Source organism: Urocitellus parryii, chromosome 7 (assembly GCF_045843805.1).
Source record: "Urocitellus parryii isolate mUroPar1 chromosome 7, mUroPar1.hap1, whole genome shotgun sequence".
Lineage (NCBI taxonomy): Eukaryota > Metazoa > Chordata > Mammalia > Rodentia > Sciuridae > Urocitellus > Urocitellus parryii.
Window position 1 is genome coordinate 178917973 of NC_135537.1, and position 25653 is coordinate 178943625.

Genomic DNA, 25653 nt, shown 5'->3' on the forward strand with positions numbered 1-25653 from the left:
AAAAAAAAAAAAAAGGCTCTAGAGAACTCTGGCTTCAGAGCGGCCGTGGCTCTGAGCCCACTTACTGAATGCTCTTCAGAGTCAGATGTCTGGGATGAGATGATGGGGTTAAAGCTGGTGGGGGACAAGGGGCCCAATTTTTTCCTCATGGCTCGAATCTGAAGCAGTGCCCGGAAGGCTGTGGAGAAGGAAGCAGGCAATCAGGACATCCTGCTGCAGGATTAGGATGAGCAAGGGCCAGGCAGAAACCACACCGCGCCCAGGTCCGCCAACCCAGTAGCAGCATGTGCTCTGCTGCTGTGACCGTCCTCCCAGCCTAGCCCTCTCACGCTCCCTGGCTGGGGCTTACGGAGCCGGCAGATGGGGCAGTTGTTGGCTTGGTAGCGCAGGGTGTCTGCACAGGTGTTACAGAGGCAGAGGTGGCGGCAGGGCAGGATCAAGGTGTCCCGGACATCCGAGAGACACACCACACACTCAGCACTGTTATCGCTCACTTCGTCCTCAGCCACCTGCGGGGGAGACGGAAATTCAGCCACAAAGCCCTAGATGTCACTGACAAGGCAGGGAGGGGGCTGAAGAGCTGAGGCAAGCATGAGGAGGAGTCCACGCTGCCCTGGACTTCACAGCTGAAGTCCTGCTGAAGTCCTGCTGCTCCTGGGGGGCTGGTTATCTGAAGCGGAGAGACCAGGACTTACCACCTAGCGCAAGCCCTGAGGCCAGCTTTGGCCCTGTGGCGCCTGACTGAAGGGACCTAGGTGAAAGGCAATAAAGACCCTCATGGACAAATCCAGAGCAGCCTCTTCCTCTCGCTTCCGAAGTGACAGAAGCATAATGGTCTAAATGAGGAAGAGGAAATCCTCTTCCAGGGCCTGACTGACTCCATGGTGTGGCTCGGTTACTTCCGCCATCTTGGCTTTATCTGAGAACTGCGGCCCTGCCTCCCAGGGGGACGGTCAGAGTTTTGGACAAAACTTATCTTAGAATCATTTTTTTAAATGAAAGTGTTTATAACATAACATTTATTTATTTATCTATTCATCTTTTTTAGTTGTAGATGAATATAATACCTTAATTTTATTTGTTTATTTTTATGTGGTTTGGGGAGCGAACTCAGTGCCTCAAGCGTGCTAGGCAAGTGCTCCACCATTGAGCCACAACCCTGGCTCCATAACATTTATTTACTTTTTAAAAATATTTTTTAGTTGTAGAAGGACATAATACTTTAATTAATTAATTAATTATTTTTTATGTGGTGCCGAGCATGGAATCCAGTGCCTCACATGTGGTGCCAGGCAAGCGCTCTCTCACTGAGCGGCCCTTACCTTAGAATCCTGTGTGTTGTACTTGTTTTCAATTCCATAGATCTCCTGAAGAAGGTAGCTGACCCCATCTACCTGAACAGGAAACGGAGATGTTCAAGGACAGGCCGACCCCACTGGGAGACAGCGTAGGAGCCCCACCCCACACCCCAGGATCCCAGGACTACCGCTTCACAATGAAGGAACTCGCAGGCCTGGACAAATAAAAGATGTATTTCTTTACTTCTGTTTTCTCTTTGAGAGGGGAAAGAAAATTGAGTGTTTAATTCACCCACCATTATATACAACAGGGAACATAAAATTCCACCATTACTAAAATAATATTTGTACATGGCTCACTATTGTGGGCAGTCGAGAAAGGATATGCCTCAAAATATAAGCACTAGCTATGTAAGGAAAGTGAGTTCAGACATACAAATAAAGGAATAGAAGAGAGAAAGAAAGAGGAAATGGGCAAGGAAAAAGAGGGAGACAGAAAAATGCAGATGAAAGGGAGGTGTAGACTTGAAGGAGGGGCTGGGCACACCCCTCCAGCCAGAGCCACCCCTTTCCTACCCTGCAGCAAGATCATCCCCTTGGTCCTGTTCATTTCTTCCTTTTGGTAGTAGGGATTGGACCCAGGGCCTCATGCATGTTACACAATGTCGGACACTTGTGGGAGTGCTCTACCCTGAGCTACCCCAGTCCTTGGTCCTGTTTCTTTTCTTTGTTTAGAAAAAGGAGTAGGAATGGGCCACGTGTGGTGGCCACGCCTATAATCTCAGTGGTCTGGGAGGCTGAAGCAGGAGGATCGAAAGTTCAAAGCCAGCCTCAGCAACATAGTGAGGCCCAGTCACAAAAAAAAAGGGGGGGGGTTGGGCATGTGGCTCAGTGGTTGAGCACCCCTGGGTTCAATCCCTTACCAAAAAAAAAAAAAAGAAAGAAAGAAAGGAGGAGGATTTATCCAAGTGTGAAGAATCAAAACACAACTCTTCAGAGACAAGAGGGCACCCTATAGCAGGTTACCTGTCCTGTTTTAATTTCTTTTTTTGTATGGCAAAGTTTTTACTTTTAAATGATTAGTATACTAAATAATAACATATAACAAGTTCTTGAGTCCTATCATCTAATAATTTTGATGAAAATAAACTAATAGCAGCCCAGAGAAGTCTGTTAGTATTCACTGCTCTAACCCTTCGTCAAAATGGACAACTTTAAGGCTGGATGCTGCTTTAGACAAGTTACAAATAACCATTCATGACTTCTTCATAGATGAAGCCTTTGCCTGTCCTGTTTTTTAGAGCCCTGCCTGCCAACACCCAATCCTGCTTCCTCTAGCCGGGGCTACGTCAGTGCCTTGGGGGGTCCTTCTTTTAGTCCCTTAGGCGCCCACTCCTCTCTCCCGCCTCCTTCACCTCTGTGCCCAGCACACAGATGAGGAACCCATCTCTGACTTCACATCTCACGCTTCAGCTGCACGGGCTGTTGCTAACGCAGATCTAGCAACAGGAAGACAGATAAAACATCTCCCTTTAGCTACACTAGCCTTTTCATCAAACCCAGGCCTCCTAGAGGAACTGGCCTTCCCATGAAGCAACTCACCACGCTGGGCCTGCCCAGGTGCCGCCTGGGGCTCAGGATCTGTGACTCCTCTGCCTCTAAAACTTGTTTTAACCCTGTGGTGATTATACTGAAGAGGACACAATCAACTAATTTACACTAAGGTACTACTGGGTACTACTGACCTCATTAAAAGAGGGGCAAGTATCTAATCCAAAAGGATGAGTACTTGAGAATTTCAGATATCTATCAGCTATCTGCAGAACAGCCTTTCTATGTACCTCAACCAAGACAACCCTGACTTCCACCCGCCACTCGCCCTTGCCAATGCCTTTGGCACCTGCCTCCCTTCCCTCTATGACACCTCCTACTACCTCTGCATGTGGTGGGGCGTGGGCCTCTTGGCAAACCGAATTTTAGAATAGGAATGGTGGGATGAATTCAGCCAAGGGCTCCAGTTGGCTCTGAATTGGACCCTAATACATTATCCTTTTCTTGAAATGTTTCTTACTCTGGCATTTTAAAGACAAAGAGTTCTCCCTAAACCTGATGTCAGGAGACAAATCTTATCCTTTCACTGCTTAAGTCCTTTGCTCTTTGCTCAGATAACTGCTGCCTAAACACTAACAAATCTGGAACACTATAGATACCCAAAACCAGTATTCCTTCCAGGACACCCAAGTGGTTTCTAACAATAAAAAGAACTCCCTCTTTCCTCCCCTCCTTCTTTAAATCAAAGAAAGGGAAGAGGGAAAGAAAAATGCTAAAACCAGAAAAGAAGCCAGGTGCAGTGGCACACGCCTATAATCCCAGTGGCTCAAGAGTCTGAGGCAGGAGGATAGCATTCAAAGCCAGCCTCAGCAAAAGCAAGGTGCTAAGCAACTCAGTGAGGCCCTGCCTCTAAATAAAATACAAAATAGGGCTGGGGATGTGGCTCAGTGGTCAGTGCCCCGAGTTCAATCCCTGGTTTCTCCCCACCAAAAAAAAACAGAAAAGAGAAAAAGAGGGAGGAGGTAGGCGGGGGTGGGGTGGGGGGGGTGGGGTGGGGCAGGGGGCAAACAGGAGCAGCCCCTGGCCTCAGGTACTTACCACTTGTTTCTGTTTGAGGGGTTTGACGCAGAAAGTCCCATCTGTGTGCTGGAATGAAAACATGTCAGTTAAGGCAGGACATCAGGGAGGGCACCAAGTACTCCATATTCTGTCAGTTTTCTCAATCATACACACTCTTGGGCACTCAGAGTGGAATTACAGAGTCTGAACAGTAGGGCCTTCCAATGAGCCAGTCTATTTCACGTTAGGAAGAGGAGACTGAGGGCTCAGGAGTCTAAGGTCATGAGCAAGGTGGTGGCAGAGCTGGAACCCTGAGCACAGCTCCCATGTGATGCTCTTTCAATGCCACCCATCTCCCAAGCTGGGCCACTGTGCAGAGCCCAGGCAGCTAGCCAACCATGGTGTCCTTGCACAAAAGAAAGGGCTAAAGAAATGATAAAGTTACTCACCTTTTCAAAAGTACCCAGTAGGACATGGCAATGGCCAAAGTACTCTGAAAGAAACAAAGGCACACACACGTATGAAGCAGACGGCCAAATAACACGTACTGATGCCCTCCCTTCCCAATTCCCACAAGGTGGCAAATAAATCATGCTGGGCACCCTGTACAGCCCAACAGTCTTCACCTCAGCCCAAGAGGCTGGGAAAGACACTGCCTGACCAAGGCCCATAGAGCAGGTGTACTGGTCTGGGATCAAGGCTTTTGCCAGGACTGTGCCACAGAGGACAGTACACATAGCAAGAGAAGACAGAAATCACCCGTACCATCTCCTTCATCAACCACAGCATGTACCACCAAGGGGTAGACCTCTCGGTCCAGGTCAAAGCCAAGCTGCAGGGAAGACAAGAGGAAAAGAGGGGACTAAGCACATGGAGATGGCATAGCAGCCATCTGAAAAGGCAGGCAGTCAGGATGCATGGACCTTGCCCGCTCCTCACTGATCAACCTTGTGTGACCCAAATCTGCTTAACAGAACCTCACCAATTTCTCTTTAAAAATTTCGTGGAATCAAAGCTCCCTAAACTGCAATTTCTTTTCTTTGAGCATGAATCTCTCAAAGTATCTGAGGTTCACAGGCTGCTTTGAAAGAGAAGAATTAACAAGGGTGAGATGAAGGGATCACTAGGCGAGCTTGGCCTTCAGGCAACTGGGCAGACGCTCTGCTGCCCGCCTGGGTCTGGCGCCCCTGGGCCCTTCGTATCTACCTGGGGAGACCCCAGCAGAGACAGCTCACCTCCTCTTCGGCCCACTCAGAGGGATCCACGGTATGGGAAGGCAGGCAGAACTGCTGGCACACCCCTCGCTTGTAGTACACAGTCTCAGACTGCAGGCAGTCATCTTTAGGAATGTAGCTAAGAACAAGGCGGGAAGCAGAGCAAACTCAGGATCTAGACCAGGTGACCTAACAAGTTCCTGTCTCTTGCCTGTTCTCTATTTTCAACAGGCTCTAGCACAGGACAGGAAGTTCCCTTCTATCTATTTCTGTCACCAGATAAGAGCCTGGCAATGTCATTAAACTTATCTACTCAACCCACACATGCTCAAAAAAGTAGCTAAATAGAGTTTTTTAAAAATATTTTTTAGTTGTTGATGGACCTATATTTTATTTATTTGTATGTGGTGCTGAGAATTGAACCCAGTGCCTCACACATGCTAAGGCAAGTGTGCTACCACCAAGCCACAACCCCAGCCCCCCAAAATAGATTTTTCAAGAAGATTTTGAGGACTGAGGAGCTATGCTGCCATCTTCCAAAGGTGAAAGAATAAGGCCTGATAAAAGAAAATCTGAATTCAGGGACCAGTTCTTGCTTGGTGTAGACAAAGATAAGCACAGAAGACAGGGACCTACCTGTCTGGGAGGGAAGCGGCCCACCTAGCCTCTTGTGCTTACCTGGCAATGCCATTCTGGAATTCCTCCGTGGCCTGGTAGTAGATGGTGATGGCCACCCGGGCATCGGCATCGAAGGTGAACTCCACGTTGTAGTGGACTCTGGCTCTGCTGGCCTCTTCCCCAGGGCTCTTCACTTCCTCGGCACACCTAGGACACACCAAGACTCAGCATTTGAGCACTTCTTTTTTGGTATTAGGGATTTAACCAAGGGCCTAGCACATGCTCAGGTTTGGCAAAAGTTCTACCACTCAGCTACATCCCCAGCCCTTTTTGTTTGTTTTATTTTTTGGCACCGAGGTCTGAACCTGGAGGTGCTTAGCCACTGAGTCCTTTTTATTTTTTAATTTGAGATAGGGTCTTGCTAAATTGCTGGGGCTGGTCTCAAACTTGGAATCCTCCTGTCTCATCCTCCTGAGTTGCTGGGATTACAAGTGTGCATCACTGCACCCAGCTGACCTTCTTTTTAAAAAATTTAGTCATATATTGTTGACTTCTCTCCATGGCCCTTAACATAATCTAAATCTTCATTTTGAATGATCACAGAACATTTCATTACCATCATTTGTGGGCACTGAGGTTATTTCATAGTGCTACAATTAATATTCATATGCACTGCCAGACTCAAGAGTTTTTTTTTTAATTTTTTTTAGTTGTAGTTGAACACAATACCTTTTTTTTTTAAAGAGAGAGGAGAGAGAGAGAGAGAGAGAGAGAGAGAGAGAGAGAGAGAGAGAGAGAATTTTTAATATTTATTTTTTAGTTCTCGGCGGACACAACATCTTTGTTGGTATGTGGTGCTGAGGATCGAACCCGGGCCACACGCATGCCAGGCGAGTGCGCTACCGCTTGAGCCACATCCCCAGCCCCACAATACCTTTATTTTATTTGTTTATGTGGTGCTGAGGATAGAACCCAGAGCCTCAAACATGCAAGGCAAGCGCTCTCCTCCTGAGCCACAACTCTAGTCCCGAGTTTTTGTTTTGATTATGATTATTAATCACATTAAGTAGCTTCCACAATGCTTGTTAAACACCAGTAGGCTTTACTCTTCCTTTTCATCCTCTTCAGAGGAAGCCTCGTCTGGCTGACCACTTTGGCATTAAACCACATTCCTAAATAACGTGCTCAGAGGACTACTTCTTGATTTTTCAGTTTTAGGCACTACCTACTGATTTCCTACTGTAGAAATGACAAATTTATGCCTCTTTCCTCACTCTCTGCCCAATACACTAGCTCTGTCGCTTCTATGGTACAGTCATATTCTGATTTTAATAGCACAGTACCTGGCTGTGTTGCCATGATTATAAAAACATTCACAGTCTGGTCACAGAGGAACCTATGGGCTGCTTTTCTTACCTAACTTTTTCTTGGAAATAGTGCTCATCTTACCTTTTCAGTTGCTTGGTTTTCTGTATATTTAGCCCAAATTCCAACCTGAACCCTCTTCTAGCAGTCTAACTCCTGGAGATGTTCAAAGGTAGCAGGTGTTCCATTCAGCTCATCTTTTTGAGGTCCCTTCAGAGCCCTCTGTCCAGAACTGGACCTGGGGCCCTCTGTACCTGGCACACTACGGCCATCCTGGATTCTCCTGCCACTCCCCTGAGGCTCCCTTTGCCTGTCCTGTAGAAGCTCATGATTCTGGCATCTCCTGTCTTCCTCTTTTGGGGTCACCCTTTCATGTTGCTGGTGCACAGTGTCCCTAGATTTCCTAGAACAGGGTGTTGGAGAGACAGGCTTTCTGAGAGCTCCCATTGTAAATTTGGCTGAGCAAAGAATTTTAGGTTATAAATACTTTCAGAAAGACACCAAAAGCCTCGCTGCTAAGTCTTTTAGCTCCCAGTGTGGCTGACCCTCCTCTTTGATGACTCACAGAGGCTCCTCTTTGCCATCTATGTGCTGACAATTGCTGGCCCTTTCCATTAGGACACGTGTGCCCTCTGGTTCTAGAAAATGTTATTAAATTACCTACGTCGCTGATGATCTCCTTCCCTCTCTGGGCTGTTCTCTTTAGAACCACTAGGTGAACATGAGACTTCCTACACTTGTAATCTATTCCTTGAATCTTTCCTCTTCTATTTCTCTTGATGCCTTTTTGCTCCACTTCATAGACCATTTCAACTTTTTTTTTTAAATATATTTTATTTACATTTTAGTTTTTGGCGGACACAACATCTTTGTTTGTATGTGGTGCTGAGGATCGAACCCGGGCCACACGCATGCCAGGGGAGCGCGCTACCGCTTCAGCCACATCCCCAGCCCCTAGACCATTTCAACTTTTATCCCTATACTCTCTTGAATTTTTCATTTCTGCTACTGTTTAGTTTTTAATAGCCCTTTTGTATTTCCTAAGCACTTTTTTTCCTAAGCAATATTTTCTCTTCTGTCTCTGAGGCTATTGATGCTTATGAGGGCTGATCCAGGTCTGCAGAAGAACCTCCAATTCATCTCTTAGGCTTCCCATCCAGGCGGGTCCAATTCCCAGAGGTCAGTTTTCCTCTCTCCTGACAGACTTGGCTGCTGGTGTTCTGGGGACTGGGGGGAAGGCAGATTGGAGGGCTCCATATCCAGATGGCTAAATTCACTTACTCCCTACACCTTCTGAGTCCAGAGATTCTCTGCTGAAGTTGAGCTCTTCAGCGAGAAATCTCTGCCAGACTCCACCAGGGTGTGGGCAGGACAGCTCTGGCTGTGTTGTGCAAGGAAAGGCACCTGACTACCTCTTCATTCTAGCTTTCCCCCTTGACTTCCAGAGGCACCTGGTCCTGCCAAGCCCTGAGCCTTTTGGGGAACACAGCGTGAAAGGGTGAATCTCAGCTCTTCCCTCTGTTGGCCCATGATTTTCTTTCCTGGGTCTGATGAGTTATTTGGCATTCACCATATGATTCCATTCTAAAGTTTTGTCCATGTTCCTTTCCCATCCTCCCAATTCTGTGACTCATGCTCTTTACAAACACTTTTATTATCATACGTTAGGGTTTAGAAAGCAAGCAAAAGTTGTCGCCAAGTCCTCGTCTTTCCCTGGAAATGGGAAGAAATAGAATTTTCTCTATTCTAATAATCTCAGAAAAACAAGAGCTGAGAATGGAGCTCCATGGAAGAAAGCCCACCTAGCAGGACTGCAACAAACAAACAAACAAACATGGGTAGGGACAAAGCAAAAGTCCCCAAATCACCCCAAAATGGAACACCAAGTGTTTCCCCTTGTGTTATCTCATCTAGTTTTGACAGCTGTCATGAAAGGTGAGGTTGAAAAAGTGACCTCTTTTACTGATAAAACACCTGAAGCTCAGAAACTCATTTCAGTGGATGTCGGTGGAGCTGGGAAGCCCAGCAGAAATCTGCTTCCAGGGACAATTCTTGCAGCACATCGCAGCCTCTTCACTTAGTTCTGCAGCTGCAGCCAGGACCTCACGATGGCTCAGGCTCTTAAACCTACCTCCATCAAATGTGTGAACAAGCCACATGTGATGAGGACAGAGTGGTTGGAGTGGCTGGAGGCTGTAGCCTCTCAAGGCATAGCCCCAGCTCAGGCTGCTGGAAGCTCTTGTGTTGGCGGGCTATTCTGCAGCCAAGTGCCTCCCGGGCTCCCTCCTCCCCAGAGTTGACCCCAGAGGCAGAGAGAAGCACAGCTGCAAGTGGTGCGCGCCTGTAACTCCAGCAACTCCAGAGGTTGAGGCTGGGGGACTGCAAGGTAGAGGCCAGCCTAGGCAACACAGAGACCCCCGCCTCAGAATAAAACCGAAAGGGCTGGGGACATAGCTCAGTGAAAGAGTGCTTGCTTAGCAATGTGAGGCCCTGGGATCAAGCCTCAATATCACAAAAAATAAATGAGAAAGAGACAGAGACAGGCAGAAAATAGATTAGTGGTTACTGAGGACTGGGAGAGGGATCTAGAGGAAATGGGAAGTGCCGAATAATGGGCGTGGGGTTTCTCTCTGGGTTTTATGATAAAAATTTTCTAAAATCACTGGTGATGACTCACAACTCTAAGCATACTTAAACCACTGAATTGTATATTTTGAATGGGTGAACTGTATGGTACATAAATCATATCTCAATAAAGCTGTTATATGAACAATTATCAGAAGGAACTTCTTAATGCTAATAAGGCTGACTATACAGGGCTGGGGCTGGGGCTCAGCGGTAGAGAGCTCATCTGGCACGTGCGAGACCCTGGGTTTGATCCTCAGTACCACATAAAAATAAATAAGTGAGGTCTGGGGATGTGGCTCAAGCGGTAGCGCGCTCGCCTGGCATGCGTGCGGCCTGGGTTCGATTCTCAGCACCACATACCAACAAAGATGTTGTGTCCACCGAGAACTGAAAAATAAATATTAAAAATTCTCTCTCTCTCTCTCTCTCTCTCACTCTCTCTCCTCTCTCACTCTCTCTTTAAAAAAATAAATAAATAATAAATAAATAAATAAATAAGTGACATAAAGGTATTGTGTCCAACTACAACTAAAAAATAAATTTTAAAAAATAAGGCTGACTACATAAGCCTAAAATGGACTCAGAGCCATCTTTCTTGCCTTATTCAGAGAAATTTGGGACCTCTGATTTGCCCTAATCAGATCTGTCACCCCAGGAAACCAGAGAGCCACAGGGAATATACTATAGGAGTGCAGTGTCAGATCAAGAGTCACGCTCTCAGCATGGCAAGAAGGCACATGATAGTGAAAACTGATGAAGAGGACTGACCAACCAACCTAGGGCACCATGGATTCCTTGCAGGAAAGGCACAAGCAAGAAAATAAAACAAGAATTTTATATTCCAAAATCAAACATTTCATTATTACATAGACTTGTTGGAATGTAAGAGTCCCCTTTGAGTTCAATAATTCTTCTTCCTTTTTTAATTTAAATCCACAAAATTGGGGAAATATTGACCTTCTCTAAGAAAGTGAAAGTTCTTCCCAAAGACTGATGTATGATTTCTGACCTACGGAAGCAGCTCCCAGCAGCTAGTACCCTGGAGACCATAGCGAGTCCACTGTTCTCAAGGAGGAGGTACCTGGAACTGGAGAACTTACTTGACCAGTCTCAGAGTGTCCTTTCGGATGTTTATCAGGCTTCTCAGAGTCTTCACCGGCTCTTGGGGAGGTGGGGCGGCATACGGGAACTGTGTCAGAAACAGAGTAGGGAAGGCAGCATGTCTATAAAGATCCATGACTGTCCCTTGGTGGGACAGGGCTGTAAGCTGTTCAAAAACAGTCCCACAAGGTGACAGAGCAAGGGCCACTCTTCTCAATAAGCAAGGAGACTGGGACTGTGACATATTGAATCAATTAATTCGCTTAAGGTCGCAGCTACAGGGAGAACAGAGATTGAATGGGCATCAAAAGAGATAGACTTATCTGTTTTTTCCATTATATGAAAGATTATTTGAGTCAGCACCCAAAACATAGAGAACTAATCAAAAACTCCTACTGAAATTCCAAATACCAAAAGACACAAGGTGGCTGAGTTAATCACAAAAGGCTTTTCCACATGACCTTAGGCAACAGGGAACCAGACCCACAAGCCCTTTCCTTCAGGGAGGCCACATGGTATCCCAGGAATTTAGGGGCTGCAAATAAAGAGAATCCCATCGTGCGCAGAGCTGAGGCTTGCAGACAGTCATGACTATGTGTCCCTGCAGCTGATCACATAAAGCAGAGTTCTTTAACATGTGGCCCAGAGTTATTTGGGGTCACTGTAGGTTTATGGTTGTCATCATCATTTACCACACACTTTCTAACTCTTCCCCCACTTGGACCTTTGGATTCAGAGCTCTGAGTTTATAATAATGAAAAGTTAAAGAGAGGAGAATGTAAAATTTTTCACTTGCAATTGGCTTCAGTAGAGCAAAAATGATTAGGGGGCTGGGGATGTAGCTCAAAGTTTAAAAGGTCCTCAGTAGTCCTATAATGGGGTTTGGATAACACGGGGTTTTTTTACACATACACTCATGTATCACTTAATGATAGGAATGCACTCCGAGAAACACATTCCTAGCGAATTTGTCTTCCTAGGAACATCGGGGTGAACTTGTACAAGCTAAGATTGTGAGGATGTCATCAGGTAATACAATCTTATGAGATGACCACTGATATTTGATCCTTCCTTGACTGTAATATCATTTTGCAGCACACGACTGTAATTTAGAGAAAACCTACTGGTCGTTGTGGCTTTGCAAAACTGTGGTTCTCCTAGCTCAAGAAGAGTCTATCTCCACAGTGCTGGGATCAGAAAACAGGATACCTAGGTTATTATCTAATTGTGCCTTTACAGACATCAACTGAATGGAGTTTTTCTTTGGAAACATAATCTAACTAAGGCACATGTGACTTTATGTATTCAGTGTAATTGCTGATAATTCATATGCATGAATGTGATCCTTAAGTTGGCTCAGTAGTAGAGCATTTGCCTAGCAAGTGTGAGGCCTCAAGTTCAATCCCCAGTACAGAAAACAGAAAACAAAAAACCCCAACCACATCCCATCTAAATAATTTGCATTGATTGTCACTCTGTGGGCATTGTATAGAATTTTTTTTTTTTACTTTTTCATTGACACATTAAACATGTATTCTTTAAAAGACGACAGTTGCTTTTTCTAATGACAAAACATTACATATTCGACCAGAAAACTTGAAAAAACATAAAAGTGGAAACCAGTTATCATTTCTCCACTTAAGTAACACCAGCACATGTTTCCCTAAGGCCTCGCCCCCAACCCCCACCCCACATCAGGACTGCCTCTCTCTCTGAGTGTGCCTGCAGGTGTGCCTCTCTCTGAGTATGCAGTTGTGCGACACAGGGAGAGTGGCACTTTATCCATCACCCATAGCACTCAGCGTCTGAAGCTGCTCCGACTTCTTTGCTGATATGGATGCTGTGGTGAACATCCTTGTCCCCACACTCTGCGTGTTTGTGTGATTATTTCCTTGGGACAAATTCCTAGAAGTGGAATTACTGGATCAAAGAGTAAGCATATTTTTAAGGCTTTAAAGAACATTTTGCCAAATTGTTCCACACAGAGCTGACTCCCCTGAGCAGGGCAACAGGAGGCTTTGAAGTAGGAAAATGGGGATTCTGGTCCAGATCCCACTGGGGCTTGTTTCTCCACCCCCACTTCCCAGGCTGTCATACTGAAGGAATTTAAAACAATTCTAAAATAAGCTTAAGCAAAAAGTAATTAGGCAGGAAAATCTGACACAAATGCTAGCCTATTCTAAAGCCAAAATAAATGACTTCAGGATTAAAATTTTTTTCTGGAGTAGCAAAGTTAATCACTTCATTTGTGCAGGTACTTAGTAGTTATCCATAAATCCTATCTGAGTTAGAATTTAAAAAAAAGATGGGTCTTTCTCTTATTCTTCACCCTTTTTCCTCTGTGGCCCCTAAAAAGGAAAAGAAAGGAAAGAAAGGCCCCAGTTCTCTCAGCCTCCACTTCACTCATTTGATGATAATTACGGCAAGGAAACACAAGTTATCCAAGGACAGGGGTCAACAGGACCGACTGCTAATCAATCCATCCCTACAGTTGAGCTCCCCCATACAGACATACAAGGAAACAGATGGAAACCTGCTCAGGAGAACCTCATCTTGTCCATGGGCTCCTACTACCAGCTGCTAAGCTTTGGAGGCCTTTCATTTACACATGACATCAGTATAAACTGTAAGGAGAGACTCAAAGCGGAAAAGGTTAACAGCTTTCTAGAAGTTTCATTCAAAGGCAGATGATATAGCTACACGAGGAACGGCAGTATCTGAAAAATGTTACAGAAGAGGCAAAAATTAAGGAAGCAATCTCTCTGGCCAGATATCCTGGAAGGCATCTTGGAGGAGATGGTATTTGATTTGGACTTTTTTTTTGGGGGGGGGCAGTATTGGAGCTTGAACCCAGGGACATTCTACCACTAAGCTATATCACCAACCCTTTTTTGTTTTTGAGACAGGTTTTTGCTAGTTGTTGAGGCTGGCCTCAAGCTGGGGATCCTCCGCCTCAGCCTCCTGGTCTCTGGACTTGCAAGTATGCACCACTGCTCCTGGCTCTAAACTGGGGTCTTGAAGGATAAATGGAATTTGACAGAGTAGAGGAACGGAAGAATCAGAGGTGAACCGAAGGAAATGTTTTTCTGCTATTAAAGTCATCTCCCCTTCCTCTCTTCCAATTCAAGCCACCATTATTCTCTTTGCTTCTCAGTCATCTTCCTTTTAAAATTGACCAGGGTTGGGGTGCAGCTCAGTGCTAGAGACCTTGCATGGCATGCAGGAGGCCGGGGTTCCAAGCACAGCACCAAACAAACAAAAACAACTGGTGAAGCTTTTTTGCTTGTCTCCAGTATTCCCTTAACAAATACACCATTGTTCTTTTGCTATACTTACGGCAAAAGAAGCATCCTACTTCCACTGAAACCCAGAGTCTCCATTCTTACACTAGCACGTAAGGGTAAAAAGAAGCCGACGCTGCCTTCTTGGGACTGAGGAGGTCGAAGCTCAGAACCCATCTAGGTCCAGAACATTCCTGAAGTAATGCTCTCCTCAGTCTACGTCCAGGGCTGCGATTACTTTCCTGTTTTTTTTTTGGAAGGGGTGGGAGGTTGTTCTGGGGATTGAACTCAGGGGCACTCGACCACTAAGCCACTTCTATAGCCCTATTTTGTATTTTATTTAGAGACAGGGTCTCACTGAGTTGCTTAGCGCCTTGCCATTGCTGAGGCTGGCTTTGAACTCATGATCCTCCTGTCTCAGCCTCCTGAGCCACTGGGATTACAGGTGTGTGCCACAGCACCTGGCCCCAGTCCTTTTTATTTCTTATTTCAAGACGGGGTCCAGGCTATTCTTAAACTTTCCACCCTCTTGCCTCAGCCTCCCAAGTTGCTGGGATTATAGGCATGCACCACCACACCCAGAATAAGTAAACTCTTAACAGACTTTTGAAGAATCCCTAAATGAGGTTTTTCATAATGAAAACAGGTTTCATATTAAGATTAATGAGGGGCTGGGGCTCAGTGGCAGAGTGATTGCCTCGCACATGTGAGGCACTGGGTTCGATCCTCAGCACCACATAGAAACAAATAAACAAAATAAAGATATTGTATCCATCTATAACTAAAAAACATTAAAAAAGATTAATGAAAAAATAATGAAATTTAGTCTCTTCAGGAATTTGTGAGCCAAACCTTATAGGTAACAGAGAAGTGAGACCCAGATGCCCCTAATCTATTCATTTAATCAGAAAATTCCAGCAAATGAAAACCCTCTTAATGGGGTAAAATTTGAGTAACTTGCACATGCCACAAAAACAAAGAATGAACATGAGGAAACACTTAACTGAGCAGCCATGAAGGGCCAGGCATCACTCTAAAGTCCCTTAGCCATGCCCTATCTTACTTTAAATCGCAGTAAACACACAAGACATGAAACCCACCATCTCATTATTTTCAAGCACATGGTACAATGGCATTAAGGACATTCATTTCCACATTATCGTACAACCACATCTGCCATGAAGTCTCATGGCAGATATACTCTTTTTTTAAAATTTTTGGTACCAGGGATTGAACCTGGGGTGCTTAACCAGTGAGCTACATCCTCAACCCTTTTTAATATTTTATTTATAAGCAGGGTTTCATTGAGTTACTTAGGGCCTTGCTAAATTGCTGAGGCTGGCTTTGAACTTGTGATCCTCCTGCTTCAGCCTCCTGAGCTGCTAGGATTACAGGTGCAACTGTACCTGGCAAGATACACTCTTACTTTGCTCTTAACATGAAGAGATATCCCACCAGCTGTAAGCCTCTGCAGAAAGACATAGGAGGAAGTTGGCCATTTTGCAGGTAAAGAAGCAGAATCCAAAGATCTGTGTAATTGTCCAAGCCTCAGGGCTAATGAGCAGCAGAACCATGATCTCAATCCAGGTGCGTCTGACTGCAATAGTCTTGCTCTGACTCCTGCAGCTGCCTGAGTTCTGCAGGAAACATCTGCAGGCTGCCTTGGCCACCCCGCCCTAGGAACCTGAGGAGGGTGCAGGGAGTACGTAAGTTGTGTCATCACTGCACAATGCCACTTGCTGTTTGGGCTCTGGAAGCTCGTCAAAGCTCCTGACTACATCCTCACACTTAGACAGCATTGCACACAGAAGCACAGCTCTTGCCACACTTTTTAAAAATTTTAACAGGAGCATCTGAGTTCTACACAGAGAAAGGCTTTCTTAAAGAACAGCATGACAAAATCCTTCTGCCTGTGAGATACCTTCTAAGGCATTTGGGGTATTTCATTACCCCAAATACCTTAGAAGCATAGTCCTGGCTCAACCAGAAGACTTGGTCAAGTGAGCCCCCGGGGTCTGCCCATCAGGCTGTGTCTGCTAAGCCAGCTCCTCTGGCCATCTATCCTGGAGATCCTACTTCCTTTTAAGTAGCACCTCCCTCCCTTTGGCAGAGCGCCATCTGGTGTCCAAAGATGGGACTGCCAGTCTGAACCCTCTGAAGGGAGGAGTGCAGATGAGGCACACACTGAACAAATATGTGTGTATGGAAATGTCAACCATATGTTCTCAAGATTTTTACTGCACTGATTTCACATATCCCTAAATTTGTACTCACATGTTTGTCATAGAAAATATGCTCATGGGCTGGGGCTCAGTGATAGAATGCTCGTCTCGCGTATGTGAAGCCCTGGGTTCCATCCTCAGCACCATATAAATAAAATAAAGGTATCATGTCCACCTACAACTAAAAAGATAATTAAAAAAGAAAATATTCTCATGTTGCATAAGATATAAGCGTACTGTACTCCATTGCCAATAAAAATCTTCTTAAAAAGTACATAATTTTGGGGCTGGGGTTGTGGCTCAGTGGTAGAGCGCTTACCTAGCATATGTGAGGCACTGGGTTCGATCCTCAGCACCACATAAAAATATACAAATAAAGGTATTCTGTCCATCTATAACTACAAAAAATTAAAACAACAACAATAACAATGTGCTAGTACTCATTTTGGTGTACACTTGTAGTCCCAGCCACCTGGGAGGCTGAAATATTAAAAGCTTTCTCTTTATCTTCTTAAGGTGATCTTTTCCAATCAACTTCCGAACTTCTTGTTTAATAAATCTGCACAATACATTAATTGCCATGTCTTTTTACGGTCTCTTCCAGTCAGTGACAGTTTTACTGTTTGTTTGAAATAATCTTGATATGTTGAGCAGCTGTTTTGTGGAATCTCTCTCATTCTAGATTTGCCTGATGTTCTCACACAATAGACCAGCTCACGCATGTTTGGCAAGAATCCCACTAGTCGGGTGCTTTCTTCACCATTCCAGGAACTTTGACCACCTGGTTAAGATGGTGAGGGCCAGAAACTTAGTATTTTGCATTCTATAATTAATAAGTGTCTTATAGGAAGAAATTTTGAGACTATGCAAATATTTTCTAGCATACTTGTATTTTTATATTTTTTGTGGTACTGGGGATCAAACCCAGGGGCATTCAACCATTACATCCCAGCCCTTTTAAACTGTGGTTATAATTGTTGTTTGCCAAAGTGGCATCAGACTTGTGATCCTCCTGCCTCAGCCTCCAGAGTTGCTAAGATTACAGAGATGTGGGGCTAGGGATGTGGCTCAAGCGGTAACGCGCTCGCCTGGCATGCGCGGGGTGCTGGGTTCGATCCTCAGCACCACATAAAAATGTAATAAAGATGTTGTGTCCACCAAAAAAAAAAACTGAAAAATAAATATAAAAAAGATTATATTAAATGTTAAAAAAAAAAGATTACAGAGATGTACCACCATGCCCAGTTCATCAGCATACTTGGGCCAACTGGGCACAAGTGAATTTATCATTCATTGACAATTCTTGCCTATAACAATGATTAATGAGGTGTTTGTCTACTGGTGACTTTCTATTTCCATCTTTCCTGTAATTGTGATTCTACAGGAAGAACTTTCCCTTCTCTGCCATTCATTCATTCATTCATTCTTTACTTAGGCTAAAATAAAAGAACAAAATGCCCAAAATCTGCTCCCAGAGGGAAAGAAAATCATTTTAGACAACTTGTAATTAAAGTAGAAAGTATTCATTTCATGCACTGGGCAGCATTATTAAAAATAATTAGCACAGGGGCTGGGGATGTAGCTCAAGTGGTAGTGCACTTGCCTAGCATGCACGAGGCACTGAGTTCGTTTCTCAGCACCACATAGAAACAAAATAAAGATATTGTGTTCACCTAAAAACTAAAAAATAAATATTAAAAATTAGTACGATGGGTAACTCTAGAAATAATGTAATAATTTGTGCCAAAAAATTAAATAATGGTTACTATGGAAATCAACATCAAAGGGATAATAATAACTCATTATGGCACTACATACACCTTTCTTTCTTTCTTCTTTCTTCTTTTTTTGTACCAGGGATTGAACCCAGAGGCATTTAACCACTGAGACACATCCTCTTTTTCATATTTTATTTAGAAACAGGGTCTCGTTAAGTTGCTTAGGGCCTCACCAAGTTGCTGAGGCTGGCTTTGAACTTCCAATCTTCCTGCCTCAGCGTCACAAGACACTGGGATTGAAGGCATGCACCACCACACTTGGTTACTTACACCCTTTTAAAAATAGTTTTTAGGGTTTTTACATTTAAATACTGTTTCATTCCTATTTGATGCTTGGTTACTGCTCTGTTCCCTCTACTTCTCCTCTCTCACCATATTAGTGTGTCCAGAGCTTACCAGTGGCTATTTTTAGACTGGTGATGTTTAGAACATTTTCTCAGGTCTGTGTCAGGGCAGACCAGTGAGTCTCTGCTTGAAAGCTGTGAACTGCATACAAATTTGCCTGTTCAGCCAGCTGCAGCACTGAGACAGTCTGAGGAGCCTGAGGTGGACCAGAATGACATGGTCTGTGTATTAGCTGAAGCAATCCCTTTGGCACTCATTTTCTGTCCTGATGGGAAGTCAATCACAGTTCAGTGGGACTGGTAAGCTTAAAGCTGAGAAGATGTAAGACATTCTTTTCACTCAAGTCAAAGACGTGAAAGAGACACCAAGAGGGTGTCACAAGATGACCTTGAACACAAATACGCTTTGTATTCAGACTTGGCTATCAAAGAAATCCATCCAGGAAAGCTGTCTATTTATAGTCTCTCAAATATTTTGCAAGGTCTCCTGGCAGGAAGTATACAAGAGCAATGTCATGGCTATGTGACATCACACTTAATGTTGACCTTTTCCAAAATATTAAGTAATTACCTTAAGCAATTGCCCAATCAAGCAATTCTCTTTGTTCATCCTAATAGGACAAGAGTGCCCACAATCTACCTCAGAGCAAAACACACATCATAAAACTATACAGATCTTGGCTAGTGACCATCACAGACCCATTTTCTCTCTCTTCTTAGGGTCTGGGTCTCAACTCATGGCTTGGGAGTACTGAGACGCTCAGCACCACTCTGATACCAAGCACAAGTACACAGCTTGTGCGCTACTTAGATGACAAATGAAACCTACTTGCCTTCTAGGCCCTGTGGCAGGATGGCTCCCCTTTTCACCCTCCGACCGCCACAGTGTGCTTCAGAAATCACACTATGCTCCTGAAGACACCTGCTTTCAGAGGCGAAGGACCAGCTCATCTCAGATGCAGGTAATGGAAGAGCAGAGCTTTCAGTAAAGCCCCATGGCCATCTCTTCCCCGCAGCAACTGACAAATAACGACAAATGATCAGAACCATCCCTTTCAGACCAGCCCTTTCTCTAGCCCAGTTCACAAATAAGAATCAACTTTCAAGCAAGAGATATTGAGATGCCTGATACTGTTTTTAAACGTTGTTTGGAGAGGCAGGCACCAGTATCAGCTGAAACAGATATTTAAAAATACATGACATCATAAATTTATATGTATATAAAACTTCCCCCCCCCCCCCAAAAAAAAGCATTAGAATGTTCTAATGCCTCCAATGTTGGTTTTCCAGGTATTTTAAAATAGAGGTGGGCTGGGATTGCAGCTCAGCGATAGAGCACTCGCCTATCACGGGCGGGACCCAGGTTCGATGCTCAGCACCACATAAAAATAAAGGCATTGTGTTGTGTCCATCTATCTATCTATATATATATATATACACACACACACACACACACACACACACACACACAGAGGTATTTCCTCTTGCCCAATTACTGACAAGGGCAAGAGGACCAAAATCTTCCCCACCTCCCATTTCAAACACAAAAAGTAAAAACTGGGGCTGGAGATGTAGCTCAGTGGTAGAGAGCTTGTCTGGCATGCATGAGGCCCTGGGTTCAATCCTCAGTTCCATAAAAACAAATAAACCTATAAACTGGTCTTCAAGTTGAAAACCTCCAAGCTGTCATTGTATGTCCTAACGAAATATACTGACTCTAAAACCATCTATGTAAGATCCAGGATTAATTACAGGAGTTGTCAAGTTTCCTTCCCTTGTTCCTGGAAGGAAAATCTTCTCTGAAGTCTACTAGGTTATAAGTCTCAGCTCTGGCTTGAGATAAAGAGTGTAATATGAAATACAGAAATAGTTTATTAGCCAATCATACGGAATCCAGAGATTGGACTTTGGACACTATATATTTACAGATATAACCTTAGGAAGAAACCCTCAACTCAATCAGTAACCCTAAAAACATTTTATTTTTGTCCATACATCATCCTAAAATATGGAAGCCTTATTTAATTAGAACAAATTATAAAATAAAAAGCCACAGCATATGACTTGATAGTTTTAATTTCTATGTTATTAATACAAAGACCTGTGGAAACCCTGAAGGAAAAATTCATTCTGTGCTAATTTACAAGGTGGCAGGGGCTCCATTTTGTCCTGCTAAGCTTCTAAAAGTTCTGAAAGCTTTGATGATTCTTCAATCACCCCTCATCAGCAGTGGATAGCTGCGATTAGATGAAACAATTGAACTGATTTTTTTGGCTTGTAAGTTTAAAGTTCATTTACATACTGTATATACAAAATCCAGTGCCTAGAATTGTTGGGTTGAAGACAGTGAGACTCAGAGACAAAATGCAAACACCCACAAGACATCATGTTCAGCGTGCAGCTGCGAGGACCATCAGGGCACCGGCTTTCCCCTCATCCTGTGTCCTACCTTACCCCTCCCACAGCCTCCTTCCTGAGCTCTGCATCTCTCTGTGCCTGTCACCTATGCCCTCCCTCATGCGGTTCTTGTGAATCTCTACTCCTGGAGCCCCATCCTTCAACGCCTCCCATTCTCCCATCCTCAGCAACCTTCTCTTTATGGTTCTGCCTATTGTTACTGATTCCCACTAACACCCTGGACACACCCCTGCAATCCCAGAGACTTGGGAGGCTGAGGTAGGAAGATCACAAGTTTGAGGCCAGCCTGGGCAATTTAGCAAGACCCTGTCTCAAAATAAAAAACAGAAAGGGCTGGGGATGTGGCTCAGTGTTTAATACCGCTAGGTTCAGTCCAGTACCAAAAAAAAAAAAAAAGTCCCTGGACTTATGATCATCTTTCAGGTCTTATCAGAGTGATTTTAATTCATTGAGAATAAATAGGCACCTTATCCTTAGCCATAAGCTTTCTGAGACTAAAACATGACACATTTCAGATTTAAACAAGCAAGATGGTCAGCAGGCCAGCAGTCCAGGTTCTGAGCTTGTAGCTCTCAGCCTGGCCATTCTTACCAAGGTTCTGTGATGCTGGGTTAATAGTGTATAAAGAGAAGTCAGTTCCAGAATTCAAAAGTTACAGGAGGGCAAAGGGGAAGGGGACGAAGGGGAAGGGCTGGGGTCCTCTTTAGCTGGGACTGACTTCTGGCAGGGTCAATCGGCTGCTTCGCATTTGTGGAGGTGGGCACAAGCACAGACATGCACAACCCCGGCCTGGGGGAGGCACAAATCCCAGCCTCTGCCCAGGCAGGAGGCCTTGCTGGGGCCGGGGTCATGGGCATAGGTAGACTGAGGGAAGTGTCCAGCCCTGAAGAGGGACAGCCAGCGGGCATCAGAGACCAGCACAGAGGTGCCACAGGGTGTGACAGCCCTGTCAGCTGAGAGTGCTGCCTGCTGGCATGTTACTTCTATTGAGTGCCTAGGTTGATTGCTTGCTCTCCCTCTCTTAAAAATATTTTAACATGTGTATTAGCAGAGAACCTAAACCTCCCATGTTATCAGCACTAAAAATTTCAGCAAGTGGAAAATGTGGCTCAGGATACTCTCTACAGTGTAACCATACCGACCTTCAGCACACCTTCACACGTTTATCAGTGCTACCTGCTAAAGATAAGCAGGTCTGGTTGCTTCCTGCAGTAGTTAGAGCTACTGTTTTACTTGATCAAGGCCTGGTGAGACGACATCAGGCGACGAGCAAGTGTGCCACTCGGGGATGCTCTTGATGTAGCCAATTGTTACGCTATCTGACCTGCAAGTCTTGGCTTTTACAGACTTTGGTAGAACTGTTTCATTAGAATTTAAGGCCACTGTGTTTTTCTTTACAAACTGAAAAAGTTAACCAAATTTTTCTTTGAAATGCAACACCACTAAGTATAGTTTCCCGTAAGATGGGGCGTACAATGACAACAGGAAACAGAGGTGAGAGTGTACCCTGGGTTTCAGTATGTTTCAAAGAAATTTCGAGGAAATTCCTACAACCCAGATGCTTTAGAGTTCATCTGATGAATACCACAGCAGTTCTCTGTGCATTAAACAAATCAAAAGTTCAAGCAGATAGAGGCATTTTTCAAGTCAGTGGAACTTACCAAGTTCCTTTCTGCACACTTCTGTAAGCCCAGATCCACACTTATTTTCCACTTCTCCCTTTGCATCACAGGTGTATGTGTGTGTGTGTGTGTGTGTGTGTGTGTGTGTGTGTGTGTCTGATCTACTCTTTGAGATGATAACTGGAGGGTCAAATCTATGTTGGAGGGAGTCATCTCTGTACCATCCTGAGGAATTGCTCCTGCGCAGGTGGAAGGCAGAGGCAGGTCCTGGTGGAATGAACACGTGAACACTAGATCCTCGGCACAGTACAGCACATGCCCCGTGGTGACTGGCTAGAATTCCAGGACTTGCCTCACAGACTTAAGGGGAGACTAGCAAAATTAACACTCACAGAATACTGAAAAACACAGGCCACCAAGTGGTTTTTTTTTTAATATTTATTTTTTAGTTGTAGGTAGACACAATATCTTTATTTCATTTTTATGTGGTGCTGAGGTTTGAACCCAGTGCCTCACATGTGCTAGGCAAGCGCTCTGCCACTGAGCCCCCAAGTGTTTTTTGATTGAGTTTGTGGAGCAATATTTATTAAGTTTATCTAGTACTTAATATTTCTTAAGCTAAGATGCTCTGGTCCTGCCAGTGACCTGTGGCAAAACTGAAGAAAGAGGACCAAACAGAACTCACAGAAGGGTGTACCTGGCCCTTGTGCATGCCTGGCTGGACAGCCTTGTCACTTCCTACCCACTGGGCCCTGCACCCAGGCCATGGGTCCTCTGGGACAGCAGAGCCTCACCTGGTTGGGTCTTGGTGCCTCTGCGCAGCACTCCTCCAGGGTGTTCACTGTTCCTAGTTTTAGGATAAGCTCCTTGTGGCAGGAACTGCATTTTATCTTTTTTGTATATCTCTGGTATCTAACAGTAGCTTGGAGCCCAGAGGTGTTCAACAGAATGTTACATGAATGGATGAATAAGATAATCAATTTGATAACAGTGAGGGGAAAAGATCAAAAGTAGGCACAGTCTAATGATTACGAAAGAAAAACGATCTTCTCAGCTACCGCAGAAGCCAAATTAAGAACAGTGAGACTGGTGCTGTCGCGCAGTGGCAGAGTATTTGCCTAACATGCCACAGTCCCCATGTTCAATATCCAGCACCACAAAATAAAACAAAACCCAACAACAAAACAAGCGATTTCCTCCTCCCATTCTCTTCTTCCTGTGAGTACACTGTTTATAATTAAAATTGGTTTTGAAGTTTTTACACACAAGAAGCAACCCAACTAGGTTTACAGCTACTAAAAACACCCTGCTCTCCAATCATCCCCAGAACTTGCTTCCTTTCATAAATTCAGATTACAATGCAACCCCTTTCTATCACTTTAATCCACGAGAGTAAACCCTGAAGTCTCTATACCAATCAGGTAAAATCATGACCACTGTCCAACTTCTCAAATACATGCAAGTCCTACTTCACCAGCCTTAGCCCCCTCAGCAAGGCGAAACTTGTTTTCATGCATTAAAAAAAAAAAAAAATCCAGGCAAAAGTTTCAAAGTATCTTTCTCTAAGATACTTAACTACCAAGGGAAAGATGGTAACTCTACTATGAGAAACCCAAAAAGAGTCTCTCAATGAAGCTATTATTTTGGTATCAGGGACTGAACCCAGGGGTGCTGTTCCACTGAGCTACATCCCCAGGCCTTTTCATTTTTTTATTTTGGGATAGGGTCTCACTAAGCTGCTGAGGTTAGCCACAAACTTATGATCCTCCTGCCTCAGCCTCCCAAGTAGCGGGGATTACCAGCGTACGTTACTATGCCAGGTCAAGCATGCTATTTTTAAAAAGTCCAAGTGACATTCTCTGTAAAGCTCTAAGCCATTTACAAAGTGTGAATTTATTCCCTAGCTCAGTTCTTCTCTAGGCTGGGTTTCCTCTTACTTTCTGGTGGTTAAAAGCAAATCACATCCATACTGAATCCAGGGTTTCTAAAGGCGGACCAGTGTGCCTCAGTGCCAAGATGAAGCTCCAGGCCCCTCTCCTTTTCCTGGCTTACCTCATTTTCCACAAGTCCCCAAACAACTTCCTGGTATGTACCCAACCTGACTCAGCAGACCCCACCTTTCCTGTAGATCACTAAAAAATTAAAACTATTACTTTGTGAACTTCCTTAATTTTCCTACTTCTACATATTCTCTTAGACCTATTTCCTTCCTCCATTCAGAAATATCCCATCTCTATTTTTAAAGAAAATTGAAATGCTTTTATTTAAAAATAAAAACATGCTTACTGGAGAAAATTTGAATAACACTGAAAAATGTGAACTTAAGAAGGAAATAACCGGGCTGGGGCTGGGCTCAGCGGTGAGTGATTGCCCGACTCAGGCAAGGCACTGGGTTCAATCCTCAGCACTGCATGAAAATAAATAAAATAAAGGCATTGTGTCCATCTACGACCAAAAAAAGATAATTAAAAAAAGCAAATACCCGCTCCCTGAGGTGCTCCATATTCCTGCTTTATAACAGTTTAAAATGCACTATTCTTGCATGTATTTTATATAACTATAAATATAAATCTCTCTGTATATAAATAAATGCATATATTCATATATTGTTATTTTATAAGAAATGGAATCAGACTCTTCATCATGCACTACAACTTGCTTTTCTCAGTAAATGATGTTATGGGCACACTTTATCTCAAGGGACACAGACCCATCTCATTTTGGTTCATAACATGGATGCATTATAATTTCTTGACCTTTCCTCTATAATGGTCATATAGATACCTTGTAGTTTTTCACTACTACAAGTAATGCCACAATACATATTGTAAATAGGAATTACTTCATACTCTTTAAAGTATTTCTATAGAAGACTCAGAGAAGTAAAACAGCTGGGCCAAAGGGGGTGCACAGCAAAACCAAAGCACGTGGCAGAAACAACTGCAGCCTGCCTACACAGGAAGGAGGAAGCAGAAAAGACAGTCTCTCCCTCACCAACCGCAAAGGAAGGGGCCACCGACCCACCGGCCAGGGCTTCAGGCCACAGGGCAGGCAGCCTCAGGGTTCTGGGACTGTGAGCCCCAGAAGCTGGCGCCCAGGTCAGGGCACAAAGGATCCCCAGAGGGAACAAGCCGGCTAGGGCTGGACGGTGCCT

General features: G+C 44.3%; 1 protein-coding gene across 4 annotated transcripts in view; it reads right to left on the reverse strand.

Annotated features, from left to right (window-relative positions):
• Rnf157 (ring finger protein 157) overlaps positions 1-25653 on the reverse strand; it is a 69078-nt gene that overhangs the window by 18654 nt on the left and 24771 nt on the right. For all 4 annotated transcript variants that reach the window (XM_026404741.2, XM_026404742.2, XM_077801339.1 and 1 more), the window contains exons 3-11: positions 10834-10922; positions 5801-5947; positions 5144-5261; positions 4674-4740; positions 4358-4401; positions 3948-3995; positions 1323-1394; positions 350-509; positions 66-178 (exon numbers count right to left, since the gene is read on the reverse strand). In XM_026404741.2, the coding sequence (XP_026260526.2) occupies positions 66-178; positions 350-509; positions 1323-1394; positions 3948-3995; positions 4358-4401; positions 4674-4740; positions 5144-5261; positions 5801-5947; positions 10834-10922 (858 nt within the window). The remainder of the gene's footprint in view (positions 1-65; positions 179-349; positions 510-1322; positions 1395-3947; positions 3996-4357; positions 4402-4673; positions 4741-5143; positions 5262-5800; positions 5948-10833; positions 10923-25653) is intronic.